This window comes from Suncus etruscus, chromosome 2 (genome assembly GCF_024139225.1).
Source record: "Suncus etruscus isolate mSunEtr1 chromosome 2, mSunEtr1.pri.cur, whole genome shotgun sequence".
NCBI classification, from domain to species: domain Eukaryota; kingdom Metazoa; phylum Chordata; class Mammalia; order Eulipotyphla; family Soricidae; genus Suncus; species Suncus etruscus.
Genome location: NC_064849.1, coordinates 55,998,004 through 56,015,198, shown reverse-complemented (window position 1 = coordinate 56,015,198; position 17,195 = coordinate 55,998,004). Strand labels below are relative to the sequence as shown.

Genomic DNA, 17,195 nt, shown 5'->3' with positions numbered 1-17,195 from the left:
TTAACATTTTAAGCACAAATACTTTTAGGCATTAAAACTCTCTCACTAAATGAAATTGCATTGTCTTGTTTACCCTTGTTGATTAATAAGCAATCTGTTAACTGTTGGAACAGTCCAATTGTGGCAGTAGATAGAGATTAGTAATTCAGCGATGTTTGTGGATATAATCATCATTTCTCCTGAAGGCTTTGAATTAGAATATCACTTATAAACTATCCTTAGGCAAAGAAAAGATATTTTTTGGCATGTGTACTGACTATTCTGCTTGAATCATTCAGCTTAGGGTCATTGCAGTAATTCAAATACTTCTGGAGGATAATACTATTTTGATGCATGTATAGCTCTCTTAAATAGTGCAAATGTCTATTACAAGAAAAGAAACCATAAACAAATAGTGCGGCCATAATCCAATCTTTATTTGTGTTTATAAAACATTATTGCTTATGTAAGCTTCAGAGAAGAAATGTTTTTTGTTCTCTTCTTCAAATAATAGTTTATATATTTAGACCCAATTCTAATTTAGACCCAATCAGTTGAAAACTAAACTTATGGGCCCTATCGAATCCCAGAATGCATTTGGAAAAACTCAGTTTCCTTTTGTGTAATTATCTATCATGTTTCCTATGACCTTGAATCAAAGCATGTTAATATGCTAAACCTTAATATGTCCTAAGTGATTTGTTTGTTTCATTAAGTTATCAGTTATTTATCATGTAGACTTGAAAATGGGACCTAACATTTTAAATACTGAAGTCAATGGAAAAGAGAAATGAAATGGGGTAGAGGTGAATTCGTTGGTCTTAGTTGGATATCTCTAGGTGGTACCCACTCTTGGGCAAACTCAGACTCTTCTTTCTGTCCTTTTATGTGGAATTGTGGTAGAAGAATGTATCTTATACTTTAGGGAACTCTGAGAACTCATGGCAAGGTCCCTCACTCTGTGTTGCAGTCCCTCTGTTGTGAGATCAAGCAGCGGCGGCGTGGTGTGGCCTCTATCCTACGCCTGTGCCAGCATCTTCTGGATGACCGGGAGACCTGTCATCTGAATGCAGACCACCAGCCCATGCAGCTGATCATTGTCAATTTGGAAAGAAGGTGGGAAGCCATTGTCATGCAAGCTGTCCAGTGGCAAACGCGGCTACAGAAGAAGATGGGAAAGGAGGCTGTGAGTGATAGTTATTTTCTATTTATTTTTCCCTTGGCATAATGATCTCTCATTTTTTCTCAGGAAAAAAAAATAATTTCTTTCAGGACCTGGAAATGTGCTCATCTTATAAGTACTTTTCTAACTGAAGGCACTGCTATCTTCAACCATTAAATGAAATTCCATTTGTCACAACACAAAGATTTATTTGCCTACTTATAAGATGCATTTTTATTCTGTGCCATTTTTTAAAAAAAAATCACATGGAGATTTTTGTTTAACCTGACCAAAAAAGCCATTAATTTTTTCAATTTTCTCCAATGGTATTTATTAATCATTTCATAAATACTCTGCTAAAAAGGGGCTTGCTACTCTCAGAACATATGGAGTGATATGTATGTTCAGCAGATAATGCAATAAAAACTCTCCCTTTGTATTACATAATATGCCTCAACATTGTCTAATTTTCAACAGTCTCCAATGTTTCTTCTCAAACTTCTGATAAAGTTGCCTGTCTAAGAATTAGTAAGTTTTCTCCTGGAGTTCTAAGACAATGTTCAAGACAGAGATAGTTTAAGGTTAAATAAGTTTTAAACTATAAGTTTAAGTACCTTACAGGTAAAGTTTGTTAAATTATAATATAAAATATATACACTTGAAATCTTTTCAGCTGCAGGGAATTTACTAATAAAATAGATGCATGCATATCAAACAACCCTAAGTCAGTGTCTTTAAGTTGAAGGCCTAGTTCTCATGTTATACTTACCATATTTTCCAGTGTATAAGGCTACCCTTCAACCCATAAAAAACTTCCTAAAAGTCTTAAAAGTAAGTTACTTCTTAAAAGTAAGAGGGGGGCAGATAACTTGTCCCTGAAGCTGGAATAAGTTTCAGCATGCTGTATACTGCCATATAAAAAAACTCCCGACTTTTAGAAAGTTTTTCATGGGTTGAAGGGTCATCTTATATGCCAGAAAATATGGGTAAATAAAACACACAAACATATAAATATATTCACACAAAGGTAAGTGTTATTGTGGGGGCTGGTCGCATTCGGCAGCACTCAGGAGTTACTCCTGTCTCTGAGCTCAGAAATTGCTCCTGGCATAGGAAACCATATGGGATGCCAGGATTCGAATCACCATCCATCCTGGATCGGCTGCATTCAAGGCAAATGCCCTACCACTGTGCTATCTCTCTGGCCCCAAGTGTGTATGTTTATAGTTTCAATTTCCATGCCTTCAAAATTTCAGATTCAAAATTGAAAGGATCAAATGTGACAATCTTTCCACTGAACAACAGACTTCTAAATTTTAATATTAACTGCCTTGGAATTTGCTATCTAGCAAATTTGGTATTGGGCTTAGAATCAGAAAGGACAATGAATCAGTATGCCTTCAATCTTTTTGCATCTGTAGCTATTGTGAGTCTAGGGGACAATTTTATCTCCAACAGTTCCACTTAATTGTTTTTAGCTGAAGTAGATTTCTTAAGGCTTTCAAATTATTTCCAGTAATCAGAGTTTAGATAATTGAATGTATTGTCTTAAAATGACCTGTTTGTTGTGAAGTTATTTTGTTATTTAGCTAGAATGTTTTCTTGTTCTTTTTTTGAATATTTGAAAAGGTAAATGAAGTTATTATTATACTTGATTTTAAAGATTCTTGCATAAAACCAATTTCATTGGGAGATGCTGTGATATTTTGTAAGTATTCAAATTGGGGAGACAAACGGATTTTTTTCAGGAGATTCGTTTGAAATAATATGTTGAAGGATATTGGAATAGATCTCTTCTTACTTTTGTAGTAGATGTAGGCATTTTGATCTTAGTTCTGTGGTGTAGGTGAACTTTAGCTCTGAAAAGACCTGGTAGCTTCTTAGAGGTTTCGGCTTCTCTATTATAGAGGAAAATCTTTCAATTCACCCCCAAAATATGCTGCTGTGTATTTTGATTCTGTGTAACAAAATCTGAGTAGCAAATAAAGCTGCATGTGCAAACAAAAATTGAAATCAGTGCAAAGGATATGATATGAGTAGAGTGGCATTTATGCCAATAATATAATAAACTCTGTGTACCTCATTCAGTTGAAATTTTTCTTGCTTCCATTCACTCTTCATTGAGTCATGTTTTCAAATTACTTTGATGGTCATATAACTATTGCACCAATGTGATAGGCTGTATTGTAAATAATCATGAACTTCTAAGTGGTCTGTCTACTTGCTTATTTATTATATGTACCTCCAGACTCTCTTCTATTGTACAGGGACTTTTATTGTATTTTAAGGATCTAAGATTTGCTAATTAAATGAGGTCATTATTTTAGTGAGTAAACTCTGTTTCATCTTTTCATTTGGTTTAGAGTTACTATGTCTATTAATTTTCACAGTTCAAATTCTTCAAAGTGATTTTGAATATTCTTATTTTTATAAGAATATTTCACCTTTTGGGGCTGAACATAATATGGCTATGTGGGAGCTTTCTTTTCACATGCTGAACATGAGTTCCATCCCTGGAACACCACTATGGTCCTCTGAGACCACCAGGAGTTATCCTTGAACTCAGAACCAGGAGTAAGCTCTGAGCACTGCAAAGCTGGATGTATTGCCCCTCAAAAAGGAATATTTTACTTTAATAGGAACAGTAAAAGAGTAATGTTTTCAAATTCCATAACAATAAAAATTACTTATAGGCAATATTTATCTTTGAAAGTTATTTCGAAGGAATGTAGGTTTGGTTTTGGTATTTAGAATTAGGTTCTGATCTTATATTTGTGTTACAGGATTTTCTTCCTTGATCACTTTGGAAATAGTATGGATAAGAAGATACTAGCAAATTATTCATTTGCACTTGTTCAACTCTTTGGCGATGATTTCATTAAGTTTGGTTCTCTCCATTGGTCTGAAGAGAGCCACCAACATAGCCACCATTTTCTGCTTTTATTGAAGGTCATCCTATGTCATTTCTAAAAGTAGTAGACTAAGCTCTGCATAAAACTCTTAAGTTTGCTCTTGAATCTACGGCAAAAAATCAATGGAACAATAGCCTGATAGTGGATATATGATTCTAGATTTTATTTTATTTTATTTATTTATTTTTGTTGTTGTTTTTGTGTCACACCTGGTGGCATTCGGGTGTTACTCCTGGCTCTGTGCTCAGAAATCACTCTTACTCTGATGTACCCTTTGAAGAATATATGATGGTGTTTTTCTTTTTTCTTTCTTTTTTTTTTTTTAAAGAAATAAAAGAGAAATCACTCTTGGCAGGCTTGAAGGACCATATGGGATGCCGGAATTTGAACCAGGGTTCATCCCTTGTTGGCCATGTGCAAGGCAAATGCCTTATCTCTGTGCTATTGCTCCGGCCCCGTAGATTTTATATTTAATTTTTAATTTTTTTTTATTTTTTTGTCCCTGATTCACTATACAGACCAGGCAAAGGGCCTGTGTTGAGGTGTATATGGGATGCATTTACTATACCTCCTCTTTCTATACAGTCACTGTAAAGAACACAGCCTGTGGTCAAAATTGGTAGGCCTTAATTTTCTTTTCTTTTTTTTTGATTTTTTAATATTTTAATTTTATATATATATATATAAAATCCTTCACCAGTGCAACATTCCCATGATCAATATCCCAAGTGTCCTTCCTCCCCACCCCACATCAGCCTGTACTCTAGACAGGCTTTCTACTTCCCTCATTCAGGCACATTTTGTTATGATAGCTCTCAGTGTAATTATTTCTGTGACTGCACTAAACGATCCCTGTGGTGAGCTTCATGTCGGAAGTTGGACCCTCCAGTCCTCCTCTAGTTTGTCTCTGAGAATCATTACACAAATGTTATTCATTTTTCTCAAAACCCATAAATGAGGGAGACCATTCTGTGTTTATCTCTCTCTCTGACTTATTTCACTTAGCATAATAGATTACATATACATCCATGTATAGAAAAATGTCATGACTTCATCTCTTCTGATGGCTGCATAATATTCCATTGTGTATATGTACCATAGTTTCTTTAAGCATTCATCTATTGAGGGACATCTAGGCTGTTTCTCAGATTCTGGCTATTGTAAATAACGCTGCTATGAATATAGGTGTGAGAAAGGAATTTTTGTATTGTAGTTTTGTGTTCCTAGGATATATCCCTAGGAGTGGTATAGCTGGATTGTATGGGAGCTCAACTTCCAGCTTTTGGAGAAATCTCCATATCGCTTTCCACAAAGGTTGGACCAGATGGCATTCCCAGAAGCAGTGAATAAGAATTCCTTTATCTCCACATCCCCACCAGCATTGCTTGTTCTCATTTATTCTGATGTGTGCCTATTTCTGCGGCATGAGATGGTACCTCACAGTTGTTTTGATTTGCATCTCCCTGATAATTAGTGATGTGGAGCATTTTTTTCATGTGCCTTTTAGATCCATTTGTATTTCTTTTTTGTCGAAGTGTCTGTTCATTTCTTCTCCCCGCTTTTTGATGGGGTTTTTCTTGTAAAGTTCTGTCAGTGCCCTGTATATTTTGGATATTAACTCCTTATCTGATGGGTATTGGGTGAATAGTTTCTCCCACTCAGTGGGTGGCTCTTGTATTCTGGGCACTATTTCCTTTGAAGTATAGAAGCTTCTCAGCTTAATATAGTCCCATTTATTTGTTTCTACTTTCACTAGTTTGGAGAGTACGGTTTCCTCTTTAAAGATACCTTTAGTCTCAATATCAATGGAACAGGGAAGGCCTCTTCAATAAGTGGTGTTGGCACAACTGGCTAGCCACTTGTAGAAAAGCAAATTTGGACCTCCAGTTAACATTATGTACAAAGGTAAAATCCAAATGGATTAAAGACCTAGATATCAGACCTGAAACCATAAAGTATGTAGAACAACATGTAGGTCAAACACTCCATAATTTTTAATTTTTAATTGAGACCATTGTGAGTTATTAGTCTTTGACAGTTGTATTTTAGACATTTAGTAACAGAGAATTAGGGCCATTCCCACCACCAGTATTGACCTCCTTCCACCATAGTTCCCTGCATGCATCCTATACCTGAATCCTTAGTCTCTCAGACTACTTGTGTAACAGGTCCATTGTTTAGCTTGTTATAGTTTGCATCACTTGATTCCATTGTCACTGACTTTGGATTGGGTATTTAGAGTATTTCACTTGGTATTTTCACTTGGGTATTTTGCTCAATGCTACTGAGACCACTTGGCCCCTGGGCCCCAACCATATTTTTTTCTATCCTCAATTTGTATGAAGACATAGAAATATGAGGCAGAACAAAATGATTCAAGTTATAAGGTTCTATGAGAAGGTGCAAGCCCCTATCTAGAATATAAATAAAATTGAAAGAAGAAAAGAAAAGAAGGGGGGAGGAGCAAAGGTGGCTTTTTATTTTCTTTTTGCATAGGCACAGCAAATGTTGGGGAAATAGAAAGGAAATTCCATTGGCCTAAGAAATACAGGTGTCTCTACCCAAGAACAGGAAGCATACTATCAAAAGACCAACTACAGGTTCCAGGCATATTGGTTGTCCAACCCCAAGTTCTCTCTTTATGGTCCCAGAAAAAGTTCTGCTCAGTTGCAGTTGTCAAAGTCAGTCTTCTGTAGTTCGAGATCTTTGTTTCTGTACAAATCCTAGAAAGAAGCCTAGGATAAAGTCTTTCTTTATGGTCCCAGGAAAAGTTCTGCTCAGCCAAGGTTGTTGTAGTCAGTCTTCTGTAATTAGAGATCTTGTTTCTTGCACAGATCCTAGGACAGAGCATCTTCTGATTTCATCTCACCATTAGGTGGTGAGGTAGGGTAACCTGCCCTTAGATCAAGTTGTTACTACTTCCTTGTCATCAGTGTGTCTTATGAACTTACCTTGAAGCAGGTTGGTGCCTGGGCAGCATTCAGGCATCCCCCAGGGGGAGTTTGATTCCTGGTGCTGGTGCTGTAAATTGGGCCAGTTCCAATGTTGAGATCTGAGATTTGGGGTTGGACAGAGGATGTTTGATCTCTTGAGGCCTAGATTTTAAAGTGCTTCCAAAATGTTGCATTAAAAGATTTTTGGATATTATAACACCTTTCTCTTTAAACTTCTCTATTTTAGTCTTTTTAACATCTACAGCTTAAGAATAAGTTCTTCTATTTTTTAAAATTTTTTTGACACTATTTTTTTTTAATTTTTTGACTAATGTGTTGTTTTTCTTCTTTTTAATTTTATTTGAGCACCATGATTACAGCATGATTTTAGTTGGGTTTTAGTCATAAACAGAACACCTCCCTTCACCAGTGCAACATTCCCACTATCATTGCCCCACTTCCTTCCTTTTCCACCCCTGCCTGTATTTGTGACAGGCATTCTACTTCTCTCACTCATTAACATTGTCATACTAGTTGTTAGTGTAGTTATTTCCCTAATTGCACTCACCACTTTGTGTGACTTCATATTGTGAGCTGGTCCTTCCAGCCCTTATTACCTCTATTGTCTCTGGGCATTATTACAATAATGTCTTTAATTTTTCATAAAACCCATAGATGAGTGAGATTAATCTGTGTGTCTCTCTCCCTCTGATTTATTTCACTCAACATAATAGATTCAATGTGTGCATTCATGTATTGGAAAAATTCATGATTTCATGTCTCTTGATGGCTGCATAATATTCCATCGTGTACATGTATCACAGTTTCCTCATTTTGAATGCTCAAAATAGTTCTCCTACTTTGAATGCTCCAATTGAATTTAGACAAATTAATACATAAAAACAGAAATTATGTTTAATTTTTACAAATAGGAAGATTGTGACATGTGTATATATTTGTCTGTGTTTCACATAGTATGTGTTAAAGAAAACCTGATGAAGACACAGCAATTATTCTTAGTTTGACAAGGTATCAAAATATATTTATTGATAAAGTCTTCAAATTTTGTCTATTCACTTCTAGATTTTTGTTAAGAAATGTCCAGAAGTCTTTCATAATGTCTAAAGACACTACTAGACTAGGGTAAATGGACATAGGGAAACAATACTAATGCAAAGTACAAGATATGGTTTGTTTTTCATAAATGTTAGTAGTGGGAAATGTTAGTAATGAGAAAATGTTAGTAAAATGTAAATAAAATAAAATAAATAAAATGTTCGTAGTAGGAAACCTTATATTCTATAAACAATGTAAAATGCTTTTACCTTCATGTTTATTCAGGGGATAAATCTCTGCAAAGTTCAGGTGTACTCATAATAAACATCTGTAAAATACTCAGTACAGCTCTGTCTAGATCCCTTATAAACCCAGAATTTCTCTGAAGAGGAAGAAAATATGCCTTTTTCCAACCCAGTTTCTTCATGTAACTTATTTCATAAGACCTCTGAAAAATTTGATCACATTTGATAACATTGGTAATTATTAATTGTACATAAATTATTCTGATTTATTTTTAATTTTATTGAGATCATTGTGAATTACAAGTCTTTCACAGTTGTATATCAGGCACATAGTGACAGTGAATTAGAGCCATTCCCACCATCAGTGTTGACCTCCCTCCACCGTAGTTTGCAGCATGCATCCCATACCTCCACCCTTATCCCCCTGGATTACTAGTGTAGCAGGTCCATTTTGTATTTAGCTTGCTATAGTTTGGGTCTCTTGATTCTATTGTTGTTGACTTTGGCTTGGGTATTTAGATCTGGCTCTTATTTTTTTTTAACTCAATGCTCCTGAGACTGCTTGGCCCAAGTCCCATACACATTTTTATCTTTTTTATTCTGTTTTTTAAAGAAATGTTTTAGCACTTTCCTAAAGAAGACATTCAGATGGTAATTAAGGCAAATAAAAGAATGCTCTCAATCACTTATCAAAGAAATGAAAAGTAAAACCATAGTGAGATATCACCTTACACTAAAGAGACTAGCACACACGCACATACACACACAAATACAATCAATGCTGATGCAGATGTGAAGAACAAAAAATTCTCATCCACATCTGGAGGGAATGCTGACTGGCTGAATTTTTTTTTGAGATAATTTGGCATTCTACAAAGGACTACAGGAACTTTCATGTGACCTAGGAATTTTCACTTCTTGCATTTATCTGAAGGGCACCAAAGCTCTATTTCAGAAGGACTTGTGTGTTCATTGCAGTGTTCTGTGTTCATTTGGCTAGTCACAATAGCCAAAATATAGAAACAACTCAGGTGTACAAGAACAGATGACAGGATAAAGAAACTATAGCATATACACATTGGAATACTACTTAAGAAAAAACAAAATCATGCAATTTTTATGATATGAATGTATTTTGAGAGTATTAGGTTGTGTGAAGTTAGTCTTAAAGAGAGGAACAGATACGGAATAATTTGTTGTATGTGGTATATAAAGAACTTAAAAGAATAGCAAATGGTCAATGACAACAGAACCTGAGACTTGGTCAACAAAACTGAGTGTGAGGGCAGAGGTGGGTTATAAAGAATGTGGGGTCACTGAGATAATGATGAAGGGAACTGGACACAACAGCAGAAGGTGTGCTGTTGGAATATTGTATGCATGAAATCCTGTCATGAACAGTATTAAAGTTACTTTGACTAAATAAAATTGAAGTAAATTAGTAACAAATGTTTTATACAGAAATGTGGAATTTTCTCCTCTGAAATACTTTTATTTTAGTAAGCAAATCTTCAAATACTCTATATTTGGGCTTTTATATTTTTGTTCTTCACAAACAATATTTTTTTCCTTTTGCCCTGCCACTCCAGAGCTCTATCATTGAAAATAGGATCTGTGGTCAGATACCCCCTGCACTTTTATTGGCCTTGAAAGTATGCAGCACATCTAACCACATAATTGAAAATAATAAGGCCACAATAAATGGGATGGCCCTAGGGTAAAACACCCAAGGGATTAAATTGGTGTCACTTTGCATCAATGTCCATGCATCATGGTAATTGAGGTAACATAACCAATTACCACATTTTAATTAGAGTTCTAAGAACTTGAGAAAATTTGCAATGATGAGATAGTTCATTTTATAAAAAAGGAAAAGAAAGAATGAAAGAAAAGGAAACCCCCCACACTACATTATCTACTTCACTCATAAGGAGGAATAAGAGAAAATACTGTATTTATTTTTTAAGATTATATTTTTCTCTATCTTATCTGACAGTTCATTTGAAGAAGATAAGTATTTTATTTAACATACTGTTTTCTAGCTAAAGTAATAGAATATTACTTTCTGACTGATGATTTTTTAGAAATGTATGACCAATGAAATTTTCAAATAAGTGGTTTTATCTCCCACTTCCTCTCATCCTAACTTGAGGATTCATTTTACCTTTAAAGTAAGTGTCTGAATACAGTAACACTCTATTAAATTACATATTCCTTTGGCTCTTGTTGCTAAAAAAAATAGACCTAGGTTTCATCCCCCTGCAAAAAAATTAAATCAGAAAGAATTACTGCATTTAGAAAATAATTTTTACTCTTGGCAATTATTTTTATAAGGCTAGAGTTTAAGTGAAAAACCTCCTGTAAAATTTTAGTGCTGCTACATAATCAAGTAATTATGTAATTACTTGTACTTAATTACTTACAAGAGAGATGGTTGTTAAAAAAATCTTTATACATGTCAAAAGCAGCTTTCTTCTTTAGAGTAGTTCTAGCTAAGCTTAAAATTCCCAAAAGGTCTTTTAAAACTAATCTTCTGTACATTTATTTTATTTTATAGCTCTTCACAATTTTACTTTAATATATTAAAGTGCATTATATACAGCTCTACATGTCTCCATCCTATCTCTATGTATAAGAAAGGAAGAGAAAGATGGAGGAAGAGAGGAAGGGTGGAAGGGAGAAAGGGAAAGGCAGGAGGGAGGAAGGGAGGGAGGGAAAAGGAGGGAGGGAGGATAGAGGAGGAAGGAAGGGAGGAAGGAAGGAAGGAAGGAAGGAAGGAAGGAAGGAAGGAAGGAAGGAAGGAAGGAAGGAAGGAAGGAAGGAAGGAAGGAAGGAAGGAAAGAAGGAAGGAAGGGAAGGAAGGGAAGGAAGGAAGGAAAGAATGAAGGAAGGAAGGAAGGAAGGTAGGAAGGAAGGAAAGCAAGGAAAGAAGGAAGGAAGGAAAAGAAGGAAAAAAGGAAGGAAGGGTAGGAAAGAAGGAAAGGAAGGAAGAAAAGGAAGGAAGGAAGGTAGGAAGGAAGGAAGGGAAAGGAAGGAAGGAAGAGAGGGAGAAAGGAAGACAGGGAGGAAGAAAGGAGGAAGGAAGGAAGTGAGGAGGAAATAGAAGGAAGGAAGGAAAGAAAAAAGAAGGAAAGAAGGAAGAGGGAGGAAGGAAAAAAGGGAGGAAGGAGGAAGGAATTTAAAATTATAGTCAAAGGACTTAATATTAAATATAAATCTATATCTTTATAGTGCAATTTATCAGGGCTGGGAAGTGTACCACAATGGGCTGGAGCATATGCTTTGCATGCTGGATTCCAAGGTTCCATACTTAACATAATTGAGCATGAGCCTTCCAAGCACTGAGACAGGAGTAGTAACTAAGAACTGCTGAGTATGAGCAGTATGAGTCTGATCAAAAAAGCAAAAAAAAGAAAAAAAAGAAAAAGTTAAGATAAATATCATTCATTTATTTTTCAATATATGCTTTATAGTGCTATAAATGTCACTATAAACATCTTTTTGTTTTTTGAAATTATTTTTCATACATATTTTTAATTCCTGGTGTTATTTAGAAGTTCTATTTAATCTACAAGGAGTTGCAACTTTTTCAGGCATCTTCCTGTTATTGATTTTATAGTTTTAATTCCATTGAGATCTCAGTTTTTTGTTTTGTTTTGTGTTTTTGGGCCATACCCAGCTATGCTCAGAGGTTATCCTGGCTTTGAGCTCTGGAATCATTCTTGGGAGGCTCAGGGTGGTGGGGGAGAGAGAGGTGGGGGAGATTTTTGGGATGCTTGTTTCGAACCTATGTAAGCCTCGTACAAGGGAAATACCCTACCCACTGTGCTAACACTCTGGCCCAAGGCATATGATTTTTATTCTTTTAGATTTGTTCAAATGTGTTGTGTTCACAATGTATCCTGTGTTGGTGAATGTTTTGTATACGTTTGAGAATGCTATTATTGGGCCGGAGAGATAGCACAGCGGTAGGGCATTTGCCTTGCATGCAGCCGACCCAGGACAGACTGTGGTTTGAATCCTGGCATCCCAAATGGTCCCCGGAGCATGCCAGGAGTGATTTCGGAGTGCAGAGCCAGGAGTAACCCCTGAACGCTGCCGGACTTGACCCCAAAGCAAACAAACAAACAAAAAACAGAGAATGCAATTATTTAATAAAATAGTCTTTGAATGTCTATTAGATCCAATTAATTGATAGTGGTCTTCAAGCCAACTATCTTATAGTTTTTACACCATTTTAATTACTAAAGTAATATGGCTAAAATCAGATATTATCAACACTGGCAGAAATTTTATTATCTTAATGCATTTATTGCTTTTCCTTGCTGTTCTATCAATTTTTGTTTTGCATATTTTAAGGTTGTTTTATATATATGTTTAGAATTGTTACCTCTTCTTAGAGATCTCATTACTATTAATCTCATTACTATTATGTTCTATCTCTTCTGTTGTTTTTTTAAGCCTCCAGAGATTATAGAGAGCTACCCCTGCTTTATTATTTGGTGGTTTCTTCCCTTAGTTCTGTTGAGACTATATAATGTTGGTCATCTAACCTCAGACTTCTGCTTGCAAAGGATGCAGTGATTAATGTTATAACAGTATAGATTTGTTTTCATTTTTTTTAACTTGTAATTCTGTGAACTCTATAGAGTTCATTCTTGCTCTTTCATCACTGAAAATTTCTCTCTTAATTACAAGTTTTAGAATACCTACATTTTAAGTGATCATTACTATAGTTGGTTTAATGTCTATCATGTTTGTGATTTCTATATTCTATTGTATCTATTATGTTCTCCTCTTATTTATTTTTGAAGGCTATGCTTTTATTTATTCTTTTCTGAAATAGATTGCATTTATTGAACCATATTGGATATCTTCAGATGTTTCTGTTTTTTATATTTTACTATCCAAGAATTCCAAGCAATTAAAAAAACAAATCAACAATTATCTAGAATTAGTAATAGAAATATTATTTGTATTTAAAAATTAAATATAAATTTAAATGTATATATGTACACATTAGTGCTATTTCAGCATTTTGACTTTAATGTTACAATTTATTAATGTACTTCATATTATTAAGAATACCAATTACACTTTTTTAAAAACAAAATTGGATCCTATAGCTCAGTATATATTTTACACTAATTAAACTCTGCCTTTGAATGAAGTTTGCCTGCATATACAGTTAGACATACTTAGTGCAGATAACTTAAAATATATTGTCCTAAAAATATGTATATATTTCCTCAAAGTTCCTCTTTTCACTTTTAATAACATTTCTGCCATTCATTTCCTAAAACTTTATTACTGCTATTTTAAATAAATAGTATCTTTTAGATCAATGAAGAATAAGAATAGTGAAATATTTTACTTTAATTTTTGTCCAACACTTTTTTACTTATATGAAAAATATAAATGATGCACATGTTTCAGATGCACAAATTTTTTTTTCTTTTTTTTGGGGGGGGGTCACATCCGGCGGTCCTCAGGGGTTACTCCTGTCTGTCTGCTCAGAAATAGCTCATGGCAGGCACGGGGGACCATATGGGACACCAGGATTCAAACCAACCACCTTTGGTCCTGGATCGGCTGCTTGCAAGGCTATCTCTCCGGGCCCAATTTTTTTTTTTCTTAAGGAACTTTTTTTAACATTGCTAGCAGGACAGATCAGCAGTGAATCCACATTGTTTGGCTGCTCAAATGATGCCCGTTCCCAAATTTCTCTGTGAATACCCTCATCCGTATTATGCTTTTCCTATTTCTCTGTTCATCTTCTATGTATTTCAAGTCTGGATGCTCTTCTCTTTTCATTCTGTTCTTTCTCTATGTAATTTAACCCACACCTGTAGCTTCAGTTCATGCAGTAAATTTCACTTAGCATTGTTGAAAGGTTCTTGGAAACTGCGATTTTAAGTGAAACTACATATAATGAAAGCAGGTTCTCAACATTTTATTCAACTTCAACTGATTGGTTTTTTTCACTGTTATAACAAAAATACTATTCCATTATCTGTTGTATTTCTGATTGCTTCAGACATGTAAACACTGTGTGGTACATTGTACAGAAATCTTGCTCCCAATATTTTTCAGGAAGACTCCGATATTTCTTTGTCAAACTGAGATTTCACCAGTATTCTGGATCTTTTAGAAAATCACCGTAATATCTTCAATTTTACACCTATGAATATAATATGTTACACCTTAACACATCACTTATTTTCAGTCCTTTTTACACTTCATAAGTTCTTGTTGGTTTTACTCTCTGAAGAGCACTGGAGTCTGTACAATTTTTATCTACCACTGTGGTCCAAGCAACTACGTGTCTCATGAAGTGTGTAGTATATTATCTGTCATAGAGAAGATGATCCACAGTGCTTGTTGTTATAACTGAGTCACAACAAGATCATTTAGATGGCCTTCCCCATAACAACTTTCACCCTATCCAGACTATTTTTCAACTTGTTGCCATGTAAGACTTTTTAAAAGTAGTAACCTGGTCATTTCACTTTGGTTGCTTCTCTAATTTATTCATTCCAAGTCTGCAGTCTTTCTCTGAAAACCAGGCATCAATGCCTGTTATCACATCCTCCTACCCAGAACGTTCCCTTCTTTGATGAACCTTCCTGCTTCTTTCTGCCCTCACTCCTACCCACTTTGGGATTTACCCCCGCCAAAAAAAACAGAATTTATCTTTTTTGGGGGGCCACACCCATTTGATACTCAGGGGTTACTCCTGGCTAAGCACTCAGAAATTGCCCCTGGCTTGGGGGGAACCATATGGGATGCCGGGGGATCAAACCGCGGTCCTTCCTTGGCTAGCGCTTGCAAGGCAGACACCTTACCTCTAGCGCCACCTCACTGGCCCCCTTATCTTAACCTTAACCTTTAGAGCCACTTTCTGTCACCAGGCTATGGTTAAGCTTTGTCTATTTCTGTCATACCTCACATTCAGTAAAAATAGTGGTGAATAACTTCGCTGAATTTATATTTGTTATATAAATAAAATAACGAATAAATCACATTGTCTAAGATTTTAATAACTTGGTTTTACCTGTTTTCCCTTCTTTTTCTAATCCTGCCATTAACTCATTTTTCATTTAGCCATCTCTCCATCTGCTCATATATTCATGATTTTCTCAACAGAATAAACCACTGTTTATAAAGTATTTCTCTGTATAGAGCTGCTCAGCTATGTATTCTGCTCAGCTAGATGTGAGTTAAGATGGTAAAATTCACTTCCTTCCTGATGGAGGGAAAGGGTAATGGAGGGGAATTCAGGATGGGGCCCAGGTGTCCTCCAGGTCAGTTGCTTTCTGAATCCAGCACTTTTCCTTTCCTCTGAGTTTGCAAGTCTAGATTAGCATTTTCTATATTTTGTGACTTGAAAAAGGTTGGAAAGCACTGGTCTAGAAATAATAAGTATTAAGCCTCAATACTAACCTACTGATCATGAAGCAATAGTTGCATTTAAATTTTGATTGAAGAGAAAACATTTAAGTGGAAATGCCACTGGGGTCAGATAATTTTCTTATCCCTCCATAGAAAGATCAAATTTACTCTAATTTTCTTCTTTATTCAAGTCTAATATTTTGGCTCTGTTTTTTCACTTGAATTGTATTCACGATTTTTTAACACAACGGTTTTCTGAATGTCAAAGAAAAGTTGCTATTTTGCCATTCCGAGAGTTAAAATTGAAATACCAGTATAGAAGAGCCTGCTTTTTGTTATGAAGGATAGAACAGTGCAAAATAATACAGGCAATTGTACTGGCCAAAGCTGAAAATTAAAGTTGGTTTAAAATAAATATTATTTTATTTTATTATAGTGATAATACTATCGGTGTATCACTGCTGATTTTGCAAATATTTCTTTCTAAATAGTTCATCTATTTGCAAGGAAAGTTGTTTGAGTTGTTTGGGTCATTTGAAAGAAATATAACCAACCGTAAGATAATCAAGTGTCCTTTGAACACCTGCTTCTTAGCATTGTCCTAATACTTGCCTACTGAAGCATATAGTACAAGACATGATCTTCACTCTCAAGTAGTTCACAAAATATAAGGAATACTAGTAAGGTAATAGTGATAAAGTAATGAAAAAATTATGTCAAAATATGTTTGAGCATATAAATGATACCAGAAATAACAAAACTAAATACAAAGCCGTCAGATCCTTGAGAGATGATTCTATGCTCAATTCACCTTTTATATAAACAGTGCTGTGCAATACTGTAGAAAGAATTCAGTCAATATTTTTGAAAGAATAATAAATATAAATACTACATTTGGGTGTACTATCACCAGTGTAAATGAGAGGAAAATCACTGCAAACCGACTGTCCTGAGAAATCTTTATGCAAGAGTTTATCTAAATTTTAGGAGATTTGGTGAAAGCAGTAAAAACTAAATAGTTACTTACCAAAGGTCAACTGTATAGGAGCATTAAGATTGATCAGATTCTGGATTTCCTTTAAAGTTGGAGCCATTTGAAGAAAATAAACAGAGAAGTTGGATTGTTTTTTCTTTTATTTAATGAGAATAATAAAATTAGTTCTTTTAGAAAGTTTTGTTTGAAAGTGGTGTGATTAATCATCTTGACCACATTGTTGGCCTTTCAATTTTAAAGTCCTTGGATAGATTTTCCACAAACTTTGGTATGTCTGAAATTGTTAAGTTATTTTTTATAATAAATTCTTATAAGGCATCTCAGCTACTTTTTCTTACTGTAATCTAGCTTTTTTTTTTCCAGTTTGGAGTAATAAAAGAACTCCAAGTATAGAGAACTTTTTATTTGTTCTGGTCATGATAACTTTGTAAATGCTGTGGAAAATAAATTCCTCTGTAGACTTTGTTTTACCTCATAAAATAACTCTAACTCCCTTAGGTTTCTCAAAGTTTGTTTCTTCAA

The 17,195-nt window shown here is 34.9% G+C and overlaps 1 protein-coding gene and 1 non-coding gene across 3 annotated transcripts in view; one reads left to right on the top strand and one right to left on the bottom strand.

The window, feature by feature from the left end:
• Positions 1–17,195, top strand: part of AKAP6 (A-kinase anchoring protein 6) — a 505,318-nt gene that overhangs the window by 464,303 nt on the left and 23,820 nt on the right. For both annotated transcript variants that reach the window (XM_049766574.1, XM_049766573.1), the window contains exon 12: positions 950–1,165. In XM_049766574.1, the coding sequence (XP_049622531.1) occupies positions 950–1,165 (216 nt within the window). The remainder of the gene's footprint in view (positions 1–949; positions 1,166–17,195) is intronic.
• Positions 4,545–4,679, bottom strand: LOC126002700 (small nucleolar RNA SNORA51). The gene has a single exon (XR_007493372.1). It is a non-coding gene; the product is annotated as a small nucleolar RNA SNORA51 (small nucleolar RNA).